Source organism: Catharus ustulatus, chromosome 3, assembly GCF_009819885.2.
Source record: "Catharus ustulatus isolate bCatUst1 chromosome 3, bCatUst1.pri.v2, whole genome shotgun sequence".
In the NCBI taxonomy this organism is placed as follows: Eukaryota; Metazoa; Chordata; class Aves; order Passeriformes; family Turdidae; genus Catharus; species Catharus ustulatus.
In genome coordinates this window covers 21,493,869-21,516,296 of record NC_046223.1, presented here as the reverse complement: position 1 = coordinate 21,516,296, position 22,428 = coordinate 21,493,869, and the positions used below count along the sequence as shown (strand labels likewise).

Below are 22,428 nucleotides of genomic sequence, written 5' to 3'. Positions count from 1 at the left end.
ATGGCCCTTGACAGTGGAACTGGTGTGTCGCTTAATTCCATTGGCATTGTACACCATGTGATTAAGGGGAGATGGACAGACTGTGTGCTACTATGCACAAATTATAATGGGATTTTAAGGTGTTATGAATTTCTTTCTGTAAAATTAATAATAATAAGAGATACAGGGTGTTTCCATATGCCTACACATTGGGTTTATTTATTTCCATTTTTTTTTTCTATTAAGGAGTCATATTTCCTGTTCACTTGCATTGCAGTGACATCCACTACAGAGCAATAATATTCCTCCAGATCTTGAAGAGACTGTCATGATTAATTTATCATGGGTTCATGTAGACATTCACATTTAAAATTAGTAAGAATTTTGGACACCTATTTGTGGTAGATCTTGTAGGCAGTACGATACCTTGTACCGCTAATAATTGACTGCTGCTTTGAGCATCTATCCAACTGCAACTTGAGATCAAATATTTTGGTCAAGGAATTCTGTCAGGATACAGGACACAGGACTCCACCTCATGGTGGAGAAGAAAAGAGAGTTATGTAGCTGTGCTGTTTTACTTACTAATCTGAAGGGGTTCATTTAAAATTGAGAAATATGTTGAGGATGAGCAAGCTGTCTGATGGTACATAGCTGACTTAGGTATGTAGTATGTGTGTTCTGTTAAAACTTGGCCTTCAAAATATAGAGTTTTCAAAGCTATTTTTACCTCCTAGGCTGGTCTGTAGATATATTTCACTGTTTTCCCAAATTTAATCAATTAAGTCAAACAATATTATCATGGAAGGTTATATTCCATTGTCACCTACACCAGCGTGGTGTAAAATCAAGTGGCATGCAGTGGTATACCAAAAATCGTTGTCTCGCTAATTTTATTTTACCTTCCATATTCTGTATTTGAGCAGGGAGAATGATATATAGCCAGGAAGATTAAATATATTTAGGTTATCTCCTCGTATGCTAAGGTTGCCTACTGCTTCTGTTGCAGGAATTTTATGATTTGGTGTCTGAACTGTTTAAAATCACAAGAACTTAATACTTTTTCTGTATACTCCAGGCAACTATATTAATTATTGGTTTTTATTGGATGCCCTTTCCTTTAGTTAATATAATTATTTGTAATATTATTTGGCCAAAGTACCACAGAATGCCAGTGGAAATGCAAACAGAATGCAATAGTTTGAAAAACTTAGTAAACATAGGTCAGTATGAGTTTGTAAAATGATGAAGTTCTATGCAGAATTATTAAAATCTGTATATTACTGAAATCATCACTTGAAGACCTTTCCAAAAGTGCCAGGAACAATATTATATGTGTATTTTTAACCTTTATACAGACAGCAGGAGCACTGTCAACTGAATTTGCATCTCATAGCAGGAACCAACACCATTGCCTACTGCATAATGAAGAATTAGAATAACAATAAGTTACCTTGTCAGATGAAATTTTTATATTTTTGAGCTATATAAAGCAAGTAATTTTATCACTAATAATTCAGTAGCTACTTAACAGATTTGTTACACAAGATCATTTTTAATTGTGGGTTTTCAACACTTATGTTGATAATCCCATGCCTATTTTCAAATGCATTAAACATTGCCTATGACAAGGACAACACCCTTTTGTGTCAGCTGGTATATTCATGTTTCTAGTAAAAATGCATCCTAAACTTGCAGTAGTAAATGCTGATGTTCTGATTTGTTTAAAAATTTTCAGATCATGATAAGACATTACATTTGTTAAAATATCCACATTGTTCCCCTACAAAACTATTCCATAAAAATGTGTGTGGGAGAAAGTCTGATTGCAGTAAACTTACATGGAAATCCAGGTTTGTAGGAAGTTGCAATAGATGCTGTTAATATATTGAGATAGGCTTTAAGATAAGGAAAAGATAATGTGCTAAAATAATTACCGAATTTTTGAGTTGTAACATTTTCATAAAAAGTACTTTTCCAGCTGTGAACCATGCAACAGATTGCTTACTAAAACTGAACAAGATTATCAAATAGCCGAAAACATGATTTGCATTTACAGAACTCTTTTTCTCCTGCAAAATTTATTGAAGCTTTAAAAAAGCAGGCCAAAACAATTTACCTTCTCCCACTTCGCACTGAACCATGCAAGGTTCCTCCTGAAGCAAAATTGGTCCAGAATTCACAGTGTCATGTATCACAGCTAGTATTCATAATGTCACATAGATATATCCCAAGAAAAGATTGCTCAATGAGCACATCATATTTGTGAACAAAGAGAAGACTTTGGCAGAAGTGTATTGATTTAACCCAAAAATCATTTAATTTCCACTGATTTCCTATTGACTATAATGGAATTTGGATTTATTTTCTCTGGAAAGGCATTCATATTGAAGATCCCAAGCATGAAACTTCCCAGAGAGCACATTTCCATGTAAGCTATGTGGAACTCTAGCTGCATTGGGAAGGTAAAGTTTATGTCATTAGTTTCACTTCTACTTCTTCATATTATTCTGTATGGTAACAGTGAAACCCCTGCACAGTGCATGACATGTTAGTATTAATCTGCTAATGTGTGAAATAGTATATTCATATCCAACTGCTTTAGATTCTCTGCTTTTGTTGCTCCTTTCTGAGTGCTTGAAAGTATGGTAAAAGAGATGAAAGCTTCAGGTTCAAATAGCTTTAAAATAAATCTATATTTATGCTAAAGCCTCTATGTTTCCTGTCAAGCAATGTTTGGACTGCTACATACCACTTATATTGTACTGCCTCTCTGGAGAGAATCATCCTGGGAGCTATTATCCCTGTGACAGAGTTGTCTGCATGTTCTGTACAACCGTACAGGGCAGTATAATGCCTGATAGAGATATTTTAGAACAGCTGAGAAAATGTGTCTGCTGCAAAACTATGCTGAAAATTATTTGTAACTGCTGAAAAAATCTGAAACTTTTACATGGATTGTGGTACAAGTATTACTGAGTGTATGTGGTAGTCAGGAATGATCCTGTCTAAAAAGATCATGAATTATATTGGACTTCAACAAGTATTTTAGACTTCATTTAATTTCAGCAAGTAATGATTATGAATCATTCATTCCAAGCAATCTGATAAATTCCCACTGATGACAACGGAAAGCATTTTGCATCCTGTTATCATAATTTCTGGAATACAAATCTATATTTTGGACATCATTTGTGTGTTTTTATCACCAGTTGTGTTCTAAATCAAAAAGCTTCCATATTCACTGTTAGGAAGAAGTACCTCAGTATATAAGAGCATGAATAGACTGTAGTAATACGTTCATTATTTTTTCATCGGTTGTAGATGGGGTACTAAAGCTGAATAGAGGGCTCTGTAATCAAAAAGGAATAGTATTAAATATGTAAACCATGGATCATACACTCTGATATTGAAGGTAAAGAGGCATAAAATAAAAGAATGAAGTTGATACTATATGTATTATCTATTTATTCATTTGCTTGTGGTTGATGGATATAGAACAAAGAGTTTCCTAGTAAAAAATGCTTATCTACCTACATGTAGTGACTCTGAAATCTGTACCTTGAGGACAAAGAAAGGTCACCAATCTCTCCAACTCCTAGTTCTTTGTCAAAAATGGACACAGTTAATGAGGTTTGTTTGGTACAGCACAAATTCTCAGACACAGATAGAGATCCTTTCAATGGAAACAAATTTGTTTGGCTTTACCAGGTTACTTAGCGATTAATAATAGCCTTGAGATGCAGGTCAGAAAGGTCATCGTCCCTGCTTGCCAACACAATCTAAAATGTGCAGCTACTCCAGCTCTGCGGGCTTTGAGGCCCCAGAATGCTATGCATAAAGTAAAACAGGCTATTTTCCAACTTCTTTTTTCATATTAATAAGCAATTTTCAAGAGAAGGGTGGCAAAATGGGGGCCATGCCACTCTAAGTAATTCATTTATTTTGCAATTTAATCTTATGTTGGAAAAAAATTACACTGCTGCAAAAGCATAGCATGGTGATTTTTAAACGTCAGTGTGCTTCATAAGTAACCTTGTATGAAATATTGTATTAGCAACCTTTAACAGTAAACTGCAACAAAAAATATTTTCTGAGATTCAAAAATACCTGTGCATCTTTTCTGATCTGTATTTCCTTTTAATTCTATTTTTCTTTTGCAGTTAAAATAAAATGTTTAATTACTTAATACTTTACTTAATCGATAAAATCTTAAAAGATAGTATGAAACAAAAGTTCCACACTGCAACTTGAATCTAAGAATGTGATTTCCTAATGTTTGTATTTATAAAGCAATTATTGGTCTTTCACATATTTTGATGAACTAATTTAATGATAATTAAAATATTAAGAGTAGGTCTGAGTCACAATCTTAAAAAACTCGTTTGGGAGCAATATGACTTTTCCATGGTATTATTCATATCAGCAAATTTACCCATGTGCATATTTTGACATGGTTTGACCCATGTCCTCACACTGTCATATTTGATACCCATTGAAACAACTGGGACTCCTAATGTGGACCTCTCTAAATAATCTGTTTTGCAGGAATATTAGAATCATCCAGTTATGCGAGTATTATTTTTTTCTTTTTATTTCATCATATAAACATACACATACTAAAAAACACAGAGAGTAGAATTTACTCACCTAATTAACTTTTTTTAGCAATCTATATGCTTGACTGAATATGCTTGGTGTCTTTGGCACACAGGTTAATTTGAACTAGCCATTTTATAATAACAAAAATAACAAACGTTAATCAAACTAACCTTTTTTAACTGGGTCAAAAAATTCTATACATATGCACTGTGCACAATAGCATAGAATTTTGTTTCTTATAGAACATTAATTCACTCTATTGTTTGCATAATTTATGGGAAGCCTGGCTCAGTGAAAAAAAAAATGAGGAGGAAATATATGCCCTTTTTCTGTTTATGTTTTCCTCAAGACATTCAGTTGAAATCATGTGTTTTCTCCATTCTTTGAAACCTGGTTTATAGTTCCATATTTCTTTTATGATGAAAGGGTTTCCTCTACAGACTCACACATTTAGACAAGTCTGTGTGTTTGCACACCTCTGTCGTGCAGTGCTTCATGAAACAGTTCAGTTCCTGGTTCTTGTGGGGGTCTCTATGGTTCTCATCAAACCAGAACAGAAATGACCTGTGCAAGAAGCCCAATGCCATGGAAACTCCTCCTAAGGACAATGTATGCAGGAAAGGCTCCCATCCAGTTTTCTTCTGTGCCTGCTTTCTCAACCTTACAAAGGGCTCAAGGATCCAGGAGTGAACATCATCTCTTATACAATGTCTGCTATCCTCTCTTATCCTCTCTCTTTCCATAAAATTTTCCCTGTCTGCAGATCAGGAGGTGTTGCAAGGCAGTAGCTGAAAGAGAAGTGAACAACCTTTAATTATATTATAATAGCTTCCACTTAGACAAATTCAAAGTAAAATGACACTTCAAGGCAAATTAGAGGACTTACATGAATACTATTTTATCAAACTGTAAGCAATGTGAACCTATATACTGCTCCTACTTTTGATCACTTTAATCCTGTTTTTTCATTATTATATCCATGTAGTATCCTACTACTGTGGAACTGAAAGAACTGTAATTTGACATTCCAGTGGTGACAGCATACTGCTAATACATAAAAACAAAACACTGTGAAGCTATGAAAGAGTTAAAGAAAAATAGAAGACTAGCATGACTTTTGTTGTTATAATATAGTTAGCAGACTTATTTTATTACAGGAATGAACTTCAAGAGTATGCAGAAATGAAACAAAATGAAGAGAAAAGGAAAGACCTAGAAAAGGAAAAGAAATACCAAGCCCGAAAGATGCATTACCTCCTTAGCACTGCGCAGGTTGGTAGACCTGTCCCTGACAGCTCATGCAAACCACTTGGGCCCTCAGCCTGACAGAGATAAACTAGCAGGCTGAATGGGACATGACTTGTTGAAAAGATATCACAAAGACACTACTTCTAGTTCAATTTAGTGCTTTTCTATAGGCAAGAGCAGGTACCATGACTATTCTGTGACAGTAGCTCATAGAGGCAGCATCAGCACTGCTGGCAGAAAGAGTCCAAGTCAGCAGTTTGATCTGCCACTGTGATAACACAACATGAAGGGCATAACCTCGCTTTAAAAACTCATTTTGACTGGCTTATTGTTGTGTTGTTGCACTTGTCAAGAACTAACAAGTTATTAAGCTGAGAAGGGATTTCATTTTTTTCCCCTCTTTTTTAATTGAGCTAATGCTTGAGTTGGTGCAGTGTTCTGCTTGTTTTTAGGATAGATTGTAAATATGGGTTTTCAGCTAAAGCTTTTCTTAGAACTTCCTGAATCAGCTTATTTAGCATGATTGTTTTCACTCTAAAATGCCTCATCAATTTAAAATATTTATTATTAATTTGTTTTGTATCAATATTACTGGTATTACTCCAAACTTTCTTATGCAAGCAGCTTTAAACAGATAGGTAAATATGGCAGGATAGATATTTTATATAAATTTGATATGGTTGGTAAAACTTGTGGGTTTGCCTTTTTTTTAGTCTTCTCTTCTAAACTTACATAAAAAAATAAAAGGATTTTCTCTCCATAAATGTTTGGTGACTCCAAACACTATTCTCCATAGAGATATGGAATTAATGTGAAATATTAATATGAACTAAATGTTTGCTTTTTGTAAATAGTTAATTAAAATCTGTGTTTAAGAACTGCTAATCCTAAAGAATGCAGGAAAAATACCATTACACTTAATGAAAAAATATTTAATCTTCCCTTCTGTTTGGGAATTATTTGTGATATATCCTTTAAATAGAAATGTGGTTTGATTAATTTGGATATCAGTTATGAAAACCTGATGTGTAAATTAGATTTAAGTAATTTTTTTAAAGCATAGTATAATATATGTAAAAACCAGCATAAAAAGTTTTCTCAATGGTTATTAGACAATAATGAGTTAATGATTGAAATCGGCACACTATAATTTATTTTTCCCCATGTAGATCTGGGATATTAAGAATAATCTGCACAGTATTTTACATTGCTTTAAACTGTAGAAAATTGTGAATTCTTGCTTTGAACAGTGCAATTTATACATGTGTCAACATTAATATGCTTACCTGGAATACAAAAATTGTTGGGTTGGAGACACTGAGTGACTTGTGGTCTAGTAAGAATTTTGTAGGCTCAGTTCACCTCCAGTGATACAGGCTTAGCAAGCTGTAACACTTTTTAAGGAATGGCAAGTATTTCCTCATTTCAGCCATGGAGGAGTGCTGGTAAAGGGCAGCAGTAATTGTTATGTTCTGATGAATTTTGATTACTAATTTTGCAGAATTAGAATTTAGCTAACAGTGTTTTTAGCTAGCAGAACAAAAAAAAATTTTGTTTTCCTTGCTGAGATGCACAGAAGTTTTTCTTTGTCAGAGAACTGAGCTCCAAGAGCTGTCTTCTTTTGCAGGTGGTATTTCAAAACATAAGTAAATGTAAATCAATGTAAATCCTACAGACAACTTGAAAACCAGCAAAGATATATTTGAAGTTAACTACTTACTGTGAAGTCTATATTCCACACTCCACATAGTTGTGGAATTTGATGTCTTGCTAAGATACAGGGCAAATTATTTCCATGCAGAATTTACTGGATTGATGCTCTGTGCCTGGCATTTTACTCTCTAAATGTCTGCACTTCTGATCTGACTACAGCTACATCTTGCTGTTTTCAAAGAACAGTTGATTGGATTACTGAGCAAGGACCATTCATGTCTCAGTAGAAACAGGCAGCAAAAGTCAACACTTTTGAGTGAGTTAAGGAAACGTATCACTTGTAAGCAGGGCACATAGCAAATGAAAAGAGGACATTGATGAGCTGGATTTATTGTAGACTCATGCACTACCTAAAGCCCAGTAAGTTATAGAGATGACCTGCCAAAGTTTGGTTCTCCTCCCCTTCCTGCCATACGCAATGAGGTTCAGTGATGGAGCTCAGCCACCTCATGCATCAAGGCTGCAGGTGTTGAGGCAGGTTACATGGGCAAAATTGAAAAATCTGTATTTGCAATAATTATTTCAAATATATCCTCTACTTTGAAATATTTTGGTTTTAATACAGGCCAAAAGGATAAGAAAAGGGTGCTTATTGATGGAAGAATTAAGGAGCTGTTGCTACTCAATTTTTGTTAAGAAGGACATGTCAATTTTCATTTTCTCTCCTGAGCTGGAGCCCACAACAACATCTCAGAAGCGTGTTTATCTATATATCTGTATCATTATCTATATCTTTATCTATATACAAGGTGTGCCCATTCCTAATTGCTAACACTGTTTTACTTTCAAGAAGCAAAGCAGAAGAATGTGAGTGTCAGGAATGTACAGGGGCTTCTGGTGTGGACATAATAGCATGGCCTGTGATTAATTTAGTGTTTTGTCCTTTTTATGAATTAACTTGCTATTCAAGCATTTATTTATTTCATAAACTGTAACTTTATAAAGAAAAAACACTTTCTGGTTGCTTAGTGCAAGAGATTCCAATGTAAAATATAGCAAGAAATAAATCTATGATGTGGTAACTTCGGGACTTCCAAACCAAATTCAATTTTAAAAATAGGATTGTTGGTATTTCTGGTTTTAAAATTTTTATATAACTCAATCCTTTTCTTATGTGTTTTTTACCTTACCAGGCTGATAAATTTTGACTTTACGATGAACATAGTAAAAGTTGTATATTTAACAAGTCTTTGTTAAAAATATTTCTTATAATTTCCTATTGGTGACACAATTTGTTTTCATCATTTTTACCTGTTTTATCGTGAACTGAATTCTGATTTCTTATTGAGACATGAAATTTACAATAATTAAGGTTTTCTTATTAGTCCAGAATCACAGTATGCTATTTCCACTGCAGTGGTAATGATCTTTTTTTTTTTTCAAATTGTCATTAATTAATGAATTACTCATTAAATGTGGTTTTCCATTATCAACATGTTTACATATGCAGATTATTATTCTGTATCCCTGTAGTTCCTCTTTCTGTATTAACAACCTTCACTATAATTGAATAGGTTCTTACTTCTGCTCTTTATCATATTTTCAAGGCCAACATTTGTAGTAAGGGCCATCCCCTGCCAAGTGCTGACAAATGACCTTTAAAGTCAACAACTGAGAAAAGCACTGAATATATTCATGGCACTTTGCAGAAATGGGGACAAAGAGCCCACTTGTGTTGAAATATGTACTTGCATGGTTCCTGTCATTGGTATTTCCAGGCTTTCAAGAAATTTTGTAGTTGGTCTTTGTCTTACAATGGTGATGAGAGTCAGGAGTATGACAGTCTAAATACAGAGATCCAGTATCGAGCTACAATGCAGACCTGTGTTGTTTTCAGTATCTGCTGACAGAGCAAGCAGCAATGCTGAGGTGATTCTGTGAGTGGGAGCAGGTGCATCAACACCTGCAAGTCCACAGTGGGATGGGGAGCAGAAGCCAGGGGTAACTGAAATACAAGTGGTGTCCTGGAAAGTATTGAGTTCAGGAGAAGAGCCCTATGGAAATAGTTTTCCAAGTGTCACAGCTGAAAAAGCCTTCTGCTTTTACAATTTCTTCTGTCACTCAGGAGAGGATTGGAGAATCAGCAGAACAGATTTTTTCCCTTTATGGTTTTTTACTGTATAGCAAACAATACTGGGTGAGGTAGAAGAGAATTTAAATTCTCTTTTATCTATTTCTTCTGTTTCTAAACAGATAAACACAATTACTTTTTGTCAGGCAAAATAAATGTACAACTAGTCCAGGAAGCCAAATTTCTTTTGATCTGCAAAATCATGAGAACTTTGTCACAGAACTGCAGAACATACCTTTACATTGTTAATAGGGGGATGTTATACATTATCATTGTTATCATTGCTGTGACTGGTAGACTGAGTCACAACCTCTTTTCTAAACCTGGGCCTCCAGCTCTATGATAAATCATGCTGAGAGTAGATGAGCTAATACTGGTCCTCCATTCTCTATGAGCTTCTGTTTTATCTGAATGCTTTAACTATTGAGACCTTAGAAAAATTAATCATGCTGTTTTGTGTGTATGTCTTCTCTTGACTTTTGTATAGCATAGCCCCTGACTAATTAGAAGATGTGACTGAGTCAGATTGAAGGCTCCTTTGCCAAGCATCCTGTCTTTGTCAGTGGCCAACACCATGGCCTAGGGTAGAGAAATAAAATGGAGCAATGGAGCAATATAATTACTGTCAAGAATACTCTCAGTTTCCAGTGAATAGTAGTTAAAGGACTTGCAGTTCTTAGTTGTACAACTTTCTATTTTTGTAATATTTAGATGTTCATTTTTTGCCTCTGCATTCCTTCAATTCCTGCCTCTCTTAATACCCAGAGAAAGACTAAACCTAGACAGGGAAAGTGGGTTAAGAGATCTGGCATTCACACTAGCTCTCAAGTTGTGCTTCCTTCAAAGGCCAGGTTCACTCCTTCTCCTTGCAGAGTTGTTTTGATCATGCATGTTCATTGCACAGCTTTGCTGTCTCTGATATTCAGTCACAGGAGATCATGGAACTGTGAAGTGCTTTATTCTTTCTCCACAATTTCATCTGGTTCTGGGGATTGCCTCTGCCACTCCAAGCAACACTGAAGTCCATAGCTTTTCAGCCCTCTTTGGCAGGGTGATAGTTTTTCCTGATGTCCTTGGGCAGTTTGTAAACAGATACTGATCATAAGATCCTGGTAATTTAGAGCTGCAAGGGAAGGACAAAGTCCCTGTGTAATAATAGGCCCTTTTCATTGTAGAAGTTTTAGAAACTATGACATTCCTTTTAGTAGCAAGACACAATTTCTTTTTTGGGATCACAGTACAGTTTTCATTGCCTACTTGAGTGTGTCATCATCTGTCTGTTCAGTCAAGGCTAATGCACTTAAGTATGTGGCTGATATTGGCCCACATTTATTCCTATTGAAATAATGCTTTGTAAAGAGTTATTTGTAAGGATATTATAACTGATGCTATAAAATAAGAAGGTATTTTGAATGGAACTATTATTGAATGAGATGATCCTTTTCAGAAATAACCATGTAAAAAAGTAACTCTTTACTAGATTAGGCACTATAGCAAACATTTAAAAAAAGGCCAAAAACCTCACCTTAAGAATAATGCTCTGTGAGAAGGAAGGAAATGTTTGATGTGAGTTACTCTCAAGTGAGTAACAGTGAAAAGTTCTACTATCAGCAACAAGAACCAAGTTTTTCCATTTTTACTCTCTCTGTGTATCTCCATAAGCAATTCCATTTTAGATTAAAGGGAATCATTTAGCAAACTTCTCTGGATTCTGTATTTGAATATAAAGGAAGTAAAAACCTCTTCTGTTTCTAAGAACAGTTTCATTTTGATTTTCTGTATTTACTGTAGATCTCAAAATATCACTTCTATTAATTGTTTCCATAATTGTGTTAACATTTTTCCATATTTATTTATCGTTTGTCAGTTCCTAGAGTAAAATATTTTAAATTCAAATTCTATTTAATGCTAAAGTATTCTTTTAATGATTTTTTCTTGTCAACAGAGATGGCAATTCATAAACATTACACTGACTGCCTTTTTCCCCTTTTCACATTACTGGAAATCAGGAGTTAATTCTGTTGAAGTTACTGCACTTATTCAGGTCTAAATGTCTAATGTTCTAAGTGAGAAAGAAGAAAGGCCACAAAATCCTTCCTGGAGCAGGTTAATGAATATTCAGGAGACACAACTGATTAATATGCTTCTAACCTAATGTGCTGTCCTGTAAGAACTTGAAAAACAATTGGTCTAAAATGACACTGTTTGACATCCACTCTGTCTCTGGACAGCTGGCAGTTTTATTCTTATAAAGGTGAGGACTCAGTGGATAAAGCCCTAGCCTTTGATCTTCAGATCCACAGTTTAAGAGACAAGGCTGCGAGTTTGGTCATTTGAGCTTAGTCCCGAGTGAACAGTCCACATCACAAAATGATTATACATAATTTGTTACTATTGGCAGTGTCTGTTCAGGAAAGGCCAAGGACTGAGCTAGCATGAAGAATGAATTAGCTCTTACCTTTTACATTTTATTTCCTCCCTCTTTACTGTTGTAATTTTATTATCCTGTCTCTAAAACATTCAGGGGATGAAATTATCATTCATTATAAGTACTAATACTTCCTGAAGATGACCTAAAATAGCTAATTTTTTTTTTATTCTGGGTGCCCCAATCAGTGAACATCCCCACCTATCCATGGGTGTTTAATATCCACTCATCATTTCTCTGCCAAGTAGTCAGATGTTTCTGAGTACTTTCCAAAACTTGTACTGTGAAAAATCCTATTTAAATTACAGAGGAGAAAGTGAGCTTTCTTAGCTCTCTGGCATACTTGCAGCTACAATTAAATTGCACATTTATGTGGAGAACTTCATGCTGCAGCGTTCTGTTTTTATAAAATATTATTTCCAAAGGATTCACAATTTACAGTACATCCTTCTGACAGTATGTGTGACAGGTATGTTTGATCAGCAAGCTTTCCTCATGTATTCACTTCCCATTGGAAGCTAGATGTAACAGTGTATTCACAGGTATTCACCCTGGCAAAATCATTCCAGTCTTGTGCCTCATAGGGAACTGTCCACACCTGTCTCAGTTGGCTTGGAAGAGATCTCAGTCCATGGTGCATAATGTTTCTGTCAGACAGAAGGACAAAGTAAGGTAAACAGAAGGAAGCCAGTAACTGAGCTGTTTGTGATTCTGAAAGACATTGTGCCTGAATGCCAGCTTTAAATTCCAAAATTGACCTTTAAGTGATTTGCACACACAATCAAGAATCTCTAGCTCTCTTAGAACCAGAGTCCAGCTCTTTCCCTTTGGGATAACTAATCTTGAGGACACAGAACTGTAATTCTGCTACTCAACACAGTATCATGGTGATGTAAAAAGGAGGGAAAGAGCTGAAAGCCAAAATATACCTCCAGAATCAGGCCAAAATACACCTCCAGAATCCATCTGGTGCACGTACTGCCAAAATAATTCAGTAAGAAACTTTGCAGCTTCCATAGATTTTCCAGTTTTACTCATATTCTTTTCAATCAGGCATTTTCTTCCTCTAGGAAATAGTGGTTATCTCGCTAGGTAGGACAAGTACAGTCAAGGCCAAAACCAAGATTGTAAGCACGGTGATCTTCATGCCCAGAAATGTGTAACTGTGGTTAGAGGATGGAGGCAGTGCTATCTGCTGATACCATAACCTATCTCCTATGCAAAAATGCATGGATGTGAGCTGTTTCAGATGTGTTTCTTCCTGGTGTCAGTGAACAGTATTTCTCTCCCATTCACTCTTCTCTTAATTCTAAGCCTAGCACAAGTGGAAAGTGAAAGTATTTCCAACAGAAATCAATAATTTCTCCTTTTGTCCTACTTCCCAGAAAACAAGATACTCACTTCTTATTCCTTAAAGATAGTCAGTGAATGAACTTTTAAGTATTATCTGTGACAGTATTGTAAACTCTATTTTTCCTAAAGGCTGTCTGCTATAAAATCATTTCAGTTTTTTTGATAACTGGTTAACTGTTCAAAGAAATGAGAGTTTGCACAAAATATTAATCTCTAATTAGAAAAAGCTTAACACACACAATAAAATACAAAGTTTGAGTGCTGTTTTCTGATTGATCCTATGTAAGCTTAATTTTTAAAGGTATGTTCCTATAGACATGGCAGTATTTCTGAGAGTTTCTTCTTACGAGTAGCTCGTTGCACAAACTTGATATTGACATCTCTGTGTCCACCATGTATTATAGCATTGAACATTTCAGTCTTAGTCATTTAAAAATCCCCTAGCTAGAAGGCCCCTGCACTTAAACTGTCTTTTTCAGGCTCTGAATTGCATAATCCCTATTTGGGTGGATTTTTTCTAGACAACAAACTTCGTGCTCAATTCCTGTGGGTAGGATTAATGGCAGAGTTTAAAGGACAAGCTGTGTGATCTATCAAAAAGTGTACGTGCTGAGATCTTAGAAAAACATGACCACATTTTGTGTGTTACTGTCGATTGGGGTGGCAAAAGGGTTGGATTACTGCAGGGTCAGAAAACTAGTAAGAATATATTGAATGCTGGCTGTGTGTAAAAATATTTAAGAAAGAATCTATACGGCAAGGAAATCACAATGCAGAACTGTATCAGCTAAATAGTTCACAAAGCCACATTCAGAAAGAGTGGAACTCCACTGAAATTCTTGAAATATTTACTGGTATAAATTTGGTTGATGCATAGTAGCTCATCTGGTATTTAACCAAGTTGGTATGGTCTTGCTTAGGTAATTTTTTTCTCCTGTTATATTAGGAGAAGTACATGCTAAGGATGAGCTAATTGCATAAGAGAGATGTTAGGAATGGCATGGGAGAAGTCATGAAGATAAAATACCATGCATGTCTCAACAGCAAACCTTCCTGTTGTTTAAGAAGTGGCACTGAGGGTATCCTTGCTTTAACGAGACTTCAAGATTAGTGATGCACACACCAGTTCTTTTGTTTTTTCAGCTCCTGGGCAACAGAATAGCATAATGGTAAAGTTCTTTCATTAACTTGCACTGTTTATTCAATATTCAGTGCTTTTGTTTAGTATCTAATATATACTGTTAATTTGGCAGTTGTGTCTGTCCTGCAAGGGACACGACAGACACTGTACATCTTTCTCTATCTATTGTTTGCTTTGCTTTCAGTTTTTCCACTTAACAATCTTTTAGTAAAGTTTTCATCTTTGGGGTTTATTTCTGATTATCTCACCCTTTTCTACTAATTTCTGACTACCTTTACTAATCACACTAACATGTTTCTGTTCCTTCATTATTCTTTCCCTACACAATACTATGACTGTTCATTAAACCTTCCCCTCATTGTTTATTGGTCTGATTGCAGACTGCTTTGTTAAACATTCTGCCACATTCTGAGTTTTTACTCATTGCCTAATCCTATAGGTTTACTGAAGCAAATTGCTTAATAAATCTGTCAGCATATATGTCTGTGAGGGAATACTCGCATGTCAGCACAAGGCAACAGACATAAGGCACAAGGCAAAGCAATGAAATGTTATTTTGTTTTGGTTGCACCTATGCATTTTTAAGGAGTAAAACAATTCTCTATTTAACAATTTTATCCTTGGCAAAGGAAAATCTCGATATGATTTCCATCTCTACCTCTTACAAGGAGCTTCTACTCTCTTCTGATATATTTTTGCAGGTAACTTCTGGTGTTACAAATTCAAAGATTCTAAGTGGTGTCATGATAAGGATTTTTCTCAATCCAGTTAGAGAAGGAGTGAATATCAAGTAGATTTTTTTGTCCAAAGCTTTTGTTTTCCATTATGACAAAGAAAATGGATGAAATTTTAATTTTAAAGATATACGTAATATCTCATATGTGGGAATGTTTTTTATGGCTCTGAAAACTTCTCACAAGATAAATAATTTTAGCATCAAAATAGGAGGAAGAAAATACTGTCTGTATGTTTACAGACAGTTATTGACACTCAGAAGAATAAATTCACCTTCAGAGATTATTTTTCAGACTAAGGTCTTTCACTGCCCCTTACTCAAGGTGCTTTTAGAAGCAGGTTTCTTTTCAGAGAATCTTATAATTTGTATGTTATCTCATATTCAGCCTAGCACTTCTTAAAAAGAAAATTATAACAGTAATGGAATTTCCCATTCCTATATTTAAAATAAAGCCATTCAGCAATTAAGTTGTATTTTTCTGCTTGTTTTGAAATCAGAAGTCAGATGAGAAGACAGGAAGAGAATTTTGAATGTGCTGTCCCTGTGTTGTGTCTTCATCCTAAGAGTATTGTTTCCCACGCCATCACTCACTCGTTCAAGTTATTATCCCTGATCTAGTCAAGTCATGAAGAGCCTGTGTTAGAATTAGAGTTGACAGAGTAAGGCTCAGTCTGGGAGACAATCAATGAAAGGTAGATGCATTTTTGGCATGCCACTGCATCTGCTGGGCTGCTGTGTTTTGGATATTGTGCCACACTGTTTCATGCAGTAAACTAAGATTATGTTTCTCCTTTGTCTTGGTGCCTAAATGCCCAAGCACTTGGTACCTGTTTGGAGACTCAATTACAATGTTGTTTCCTGCAATTGAACTTAGTGCCTTGTATGTTTAGAGGTTGGTTTTATGGTCTGTGGCCAGGATACTGGACTTGAATATTTCCTTAACACCTCATTGTATAGTCCATAAAATTGCCGCTTGGTTTACTTATACAAGTGCATTTAAACTGTCATTGCACTATTATTTTGATATCAAGCAAACATTTCACAGATGAAAAGGACTGAACCAAGCTTTACATTCTGAAGGCAGAATAACAATAATTAATGTTTCTATTACTCTGTTTAAGCAGAATGTATATTAAGAAGAAGACAAGTAATTAATCCCACTTGAAAGAAAATACTCTACTCATCACTCATTTATGAATTCTTCAGTCTCTCCATAAAAGCAGTATCTCAAAGAAGGTAAAATACTGTAGGTGCAATAACAGGCTAGGTCCTCCAGTTCTAATTTAGATGAAATTCCTGACAGTATATTTTTCAGGGATTAGAGGATCAGGCCTGAGGAGTAGCATTAGCTCAGTGTGAACAACCTATGTTCATGAAACTGGGTGTCATTATTCCTATTTTCAGGCGTGGTAAAGAAGTTTTATCTCAAACTGGAATGTTAAACCACACAATGGTATTTTCCCAACATCTGCATAAACTTTATAATGTATTTCTTACTTGTTAACACAAAACTCCATTCACATCAGTTAAAAAATTGCAGATTGTTGTAGAATACGTTCTATTGTAGCTTAAATATTTTGATGTTTCGAATTTGAGTTCATGGACATTGTCTTATACTTGTTGCTAGAACAGTATTTACAGATTTTTTTATAGATGTTCTTTCTGAAATAAATCTGATATTAAATCTTGTCCTTTTATTTTTAGTAAAGATGAAATATTCTGAAAGTCTGTAAAAAACTAGTGATTTAGAAGTTTAAAATTCCTTCTCTTTTACAGACATGTTTGCAACATTATATAAACACTTATTTCCTTGTGAATCATTAATGTTTTAGGGTATTTCTTTTCCCTCTTAGGGAAATTATATCTGGGGATTAACAGGATTGTTCCCTGGAATTCATGTGGAAGCATAACTGCAGTAGCTGAGAAATGATCATGTTTCCTTTTAGTTCTCAGCAAGAGTAATTGAATGTTGAATATCTTACTAAACGCTGGACTGTGACAGTGTGTTAACACTCCGACTATCTCCTAACAGCAGGGCAATTATTTGCTGAGTGGGATTTTTATAAATCCCCTGGCAGTAGTATGTCCTGATAATTATGATGAAGTGCACTGGTCAGTGTTGATTCAGCAATCCCATCTCTAGCAAATATTTCATTCACAGCTCTCCTTCATGCTTTTACTTTTATGGCTTTTAAAGATCTCTTACCTGTTCTCTCAGCTTGCTTAGGTTTTTTTACAAATTACAATGGAGAAAGAAAGGATTTTCAAGTTAAGTCCCTGTTTAGTTGAAGTTTTTTCTTTCTTATTTAATTCCTCATTAAAAGACCTGAGTGAGAAAGTAGCACTTTATTTAGGTTCTTACTGTGACAACCACTTGCACAAACTTCCTCCCTCAAAGCTGTTTTTTATAAAATTTAATGACTTTTAAAGGAAACATTTATATTCATGATATATGTTGATTATTTCAGTCTTTCAGAGTTGATATGAAAAAGTAATTAAAATAGAGCATATCTTTATTATGTCTTAGTTAAGTTACAGTAAAATATATAAATATATCAGAATACACTTTCTATTGATTTAATGCTTACAATATATCTTCAGCTCATTTTTAATTTTGCATGTGTTTTATTGTTTGCAACACAATAGCTATGCTGTATCATAGAACATACTTGATTTGCAATTTTTTACATAGACTTTAAAAGCTCAGCCAAGAAGTAGGAAAAAAATGATTAATTAGTAAATAAAAATTGCAGAATCTAAGCTGCTCAGGATTTATTATAATACCTGTCTTTTTCGAGGAACTGTCCAACATGGTTAACACAGCCTTTTCTTTCCCTTTCTACCTGCACCTTTTTTTTTATTTTCTTCCTTCTTTCTGTTTCTTTTGCTGCTGCCTTACTTCATAGTTTAGCTTTCAAGGCAGCTCCTTAATAATTTTCTTCTTTTATTCTGGAAAGAAATTAATTTAGACAGAAAGTTAACTCTTTCTCTTTGTATTGAAATGATAAATAGGAAAAGAAAAAAAATGGATATTCTTTAGCATTGAGTAAATACAGCATTAGTGGTGGAAGCAATTCAGACTGTAAAATCCCCAAATCTTTTCCTTGCTAATGTTTATTAAATTCATATTTGTTTCCTTATGATTTTTTTCCTCATTTTTATTTGACCATTATTATAAAGATAAGAAAATGATTGGGAGGAAACTAAATGATAGAGTGTTAGAAATGCAAAATGATTCAAAATATTAATGTAATGCTAAGGATGACTGGGTAACAAATGGTACATTTGCCAGTATGCTTGACCTGACACAATTAATATTCCAGGTCATGCTTGGGTTTCCATGATGGAAGGTCTGAGGCAGAGAATTCTAGGGGAAAATATATCTATTGTATAACTCATTTCTGTCTCTCACTCTTTTTTTTTTTTTTTTTTTTTTTTGGTCTTTCTTTTCCCTGACGAGTCAGAACCATAGTCTTAAAAAAAATATATCTCTGCTTTCACACCTCATTTGCCATATTCACCACTGGGCCACCATTCACCAGAAGGGCCTGATGTAAGGAGGTCAGTAAGAAGCTATTAGCAGAGTCCCCTCCTGAGATTTCTTTGGTCTTATTGAGGTGGAAGTTAGCATGACAGTACTGCAAATAACTCAGTTGTAAGTTTTTTAACAGTTAGCACAGATTTCCCCATAGTGTTTGTCACTTTAGAAAATTGTCCCTGGAAATGAAGTCCTGAAAGCTGGCTTTGACAGAGTCCCTTCTTAGTGCTGAAGAGGACGGGTACAGGAAAATGTGTAATTCTCCCTGTAGACCAGAGGTACTTTTTTGTAATCTATGGTAATATTTTGGAGTGTTACGTATTTTCTTATGGACTAAAGGTGGGAAAAATATTGAAATCATAGTATGGGGTAATATCCAAGACAAATATTTTTCTACCATTGAAAAAGCAGTATTAAGTACAATAATTTTGTAGTTGAGAGAATATTTTATTGAAGTAGGAAAAATGTGAAGTAATGCTTTTAATACATTGTACTTGTCTCAAGAAGATATTCATATATATTAAGTACATCTCTGAGACTTCTGTGGACTGCCAGCTCCCTGCAGAGGACAGATTGAATAGGGTATTCATCATCACATTGCACAGTGCAAGAAATTCCAACAAGACTAAAATTTGCAGAGATATTTTTTAAAAAAAGAATGGAAGCAATTTTTCTAGTGATTGCTCTAAACTGGAAAGTGGAATCAAACTCAACCCCTTGACTCTCCAATTTTAAATCTAGGCCTAAACTTACCTCAAACCTTGGGGAATTTAGAGTAAATTAGTATTAATTTTATCTGTTTAGATACCAACTCTGTTGATTGCTCTGTTATGTGTCTTGTTGAATACTTGAACATATATAATTAAAATGCAAGGCAATTAACAAGGATTGCTTGAAAAATAATTACTTAAATATGCACTTTGTAATCAATTTTTGACCCAGATCTGAAAGAACTTCGTCTGTAGAAGAAGCAAAAACTTTTAAAGTGTCCAGCTGACCTCTCTAAACTACAAATTCATTTTCAAAGTTGATAGAATATCTCTATGTATTTAACCTCAGAGTATGTAAAAAACAGAGCAACAAAAGATGACTCTTTATTAAGACACCTTTTCAGCAATAAAAATTCCAAAGACACTGAATCAATGGGTTTCTACATTTATTATGGCTAATTTTGGTTTCATTAAAAAGTGCTAAAAGCCAATTTTATTAGTATTCCTGGAAATATTCAGTAGCATTTCACAGTGTTTGAACCCTTTATGGACTATAGTTTTTTATTACTGCCAAACATTTAATCCAAGAAGCACAACATAGAATATTGTTAGATTGCAAAATGCAGTTTCAGAGAGCCATTTTACACACAGAGACACTTACACTATCTCTCAGTGTGACTAAAAGAAGTGCCTAGACAGAACACAGATTTAAAGTTATTCTTGCATTTAATTATTCAGAGGAAGAACATTTACATTATTTCAGATATTGCATTTTTACACTTTGAAGCAACAAAACCCAAAATTTAAAACTGTATTATGCAGATTGAAATAACCTAATACTTTATTTTTTTTTTTTTTAAGGAAAGGCTTAAAAAGGGGTGCAAATAAATTTTGGGAAGACACAGACCTGATAAGGATTTGCTACTGATCAACAAATCCATGCCTGTCAACTTTAGAGAGTTGGTACGAAACTTTAGTGTTTTCTTCTAGCTCACCCTGATTCTCAGTGATAAGCACGGAGATATTTCTATCCTGGATAATATTTAAATTTTCAGTGCCATTGTCCCTTTCTATAAAAGATGTGTGTCACAGATATACCATGAAAGCAGTATCTCTCCCCCTAGCTGGGAACCTCTGCACACTCATGGCATGGCTAGAACACAATCTCCACAGCTGAGTATGGATGGTGTAGGAAGGGGTGGAAAAGTGAAGCAACAACACAATGAGCAGTTGCGTGAAATATGCAAAAAAAAAGTAGTTGCAGGCTATTACTTTGCTATTTATTGTATTTATCAATATAGTGAAGGCAAAAATTTAATTTATCTTAACATAGGCAGATCCAAAGGCTGTGGTAGGACTAATGAGTGAAGAGATACAATGATCATGGCATAGAGATGGTTTGTGTATCTCCAGCAAAGGTTCTGATTTGTGTGAATCTAATGTATTCCATTTGTATGGACTTTGTGTTGACTGTGGCATTTTATATTTGAGAGAACTTGTGTAAAAAGTATGTGGTGTAACTGCATTCAGTAATTCTGGGAGAGTGCAATAAATTCCAAGACAACACATGGAACTTGTCTTTATGTAGCACTTACAGGTCATCAAGCATTCACAGGCAAAACTCTACTGGGCTGAGAAGAAGATTGCAATATAACAATATATGGAATACTATGAAAATAACAGCATGAGGAGAATCTGTAACTTTATGTGAGTAAGAGCCAGATCTGCAGAACAAAGGATTAAGTGGCGGCTGGACTTTACAGATTGTAGAGATGGACCTGGAATTTCACATTCACTCCAGAGATTCTGCTTGCCTGCTGTTTGAAGCATGGATCCCTGCCATTCTAATTTGGCATCCTGAAGAGCTGAAGGAACAACCAGTGGTTGTTTGGCATTCATATGTTTCTGCCACTTACCTCTATTCACGTCCACTTTCCCACTGTACCTTTTGCCCATTAGTGAAATAGATTGTAGGGTTTGCTCTAAGAGGGGAACAAATAACAGAGGAACAAAATAAATTCTCATTAGACCCGTATAACTTAGAGATGAAGAAAGAAGCCTTTAAAATTTTGAATAACTCAACACTATTTTGAATAAGCTAGCATCTCTGAATACTTTTTTAGACACTGTATTTTATATGTGCCTTATTCAATTGTTTTGACACAAGAAACTGGAACTTCCCAGTAGGATATGTTAATTAAAAATGCATTAGAGCTAACTGGGGAGAGTTCCGTCCTCTCAGCCCCAAGAGTTTAATACTTAATGAGGAGGCTGACTCCCTACACAGTTTTCTCATGGATTCTCAGTAGTGTTCCAAAGAAGCAATACAAGATTTTAAACATTTACTCTTTTTCTTAAAATTCCTCACATCTTGAAACCGTTTTCTTTTCCTAGTACTTTTATTCAAGGTTTATTAGTAATTAGAATTATGATGAAAGCAAAGGACAATATATTTTAACTTTTTATATTTAAAGTTTTAGTATACCTTTGTAGAAAATATAATTATCTTTAAAGCAACTCAGTATCTTTAAATTAATTTTTGTGTATTTTAATCATATTCTATCTGTTTTATAGGAAATTTAGTCACTTTGTGCAATATGTAAAAGGAATTCTCATATTTAATAGTTAATAATTAATTCAGTAAGCTCACATATATCTGTTTGGGAATTGTTTATATACAACTGATAATATCCCTACATATACAGGTATGACCTGGGAACAGTCTGTCACATAATTTTGACATGCCAGATATTCACAGATTGTTAACTATGTAGATTACTGGAATATGAAATATGTGTTTTATATTAGCAATTTTTATATCATATCATACTAGTCATACAATTAGTGATGTAAAAAAAATAATAAAATTCAGTGATGAATGAAACTTTTTATTTCAGTCACACTTCAGA

At 34.6% G+C, this 22,428-nt stretch overlaps 1 protein-coding gene across 1 annotated transcript in view; it reads left to right on the top strand.

The window, feature by feature from the left end:
• SPATA17 (spermatogenesis associated 17) overlaps nucleotides 1–22,428 on the top strand; it is an 89,207-nt gene that overhangs the window by 29,627 nt on the left and 37,152 nt on the right. Inside the window, exon 6 of the mRNA XM_033055023.1 lies at nucleotides 5,739–5,853. Coding sequence (XP_032910914.1) covers nucleotides 5,739–5,853 — 115 coding nt within the window. The remainder of the gene's footprint in view (nucleotides 1–5,738; nucleotides 5,854–22,428) is intronic.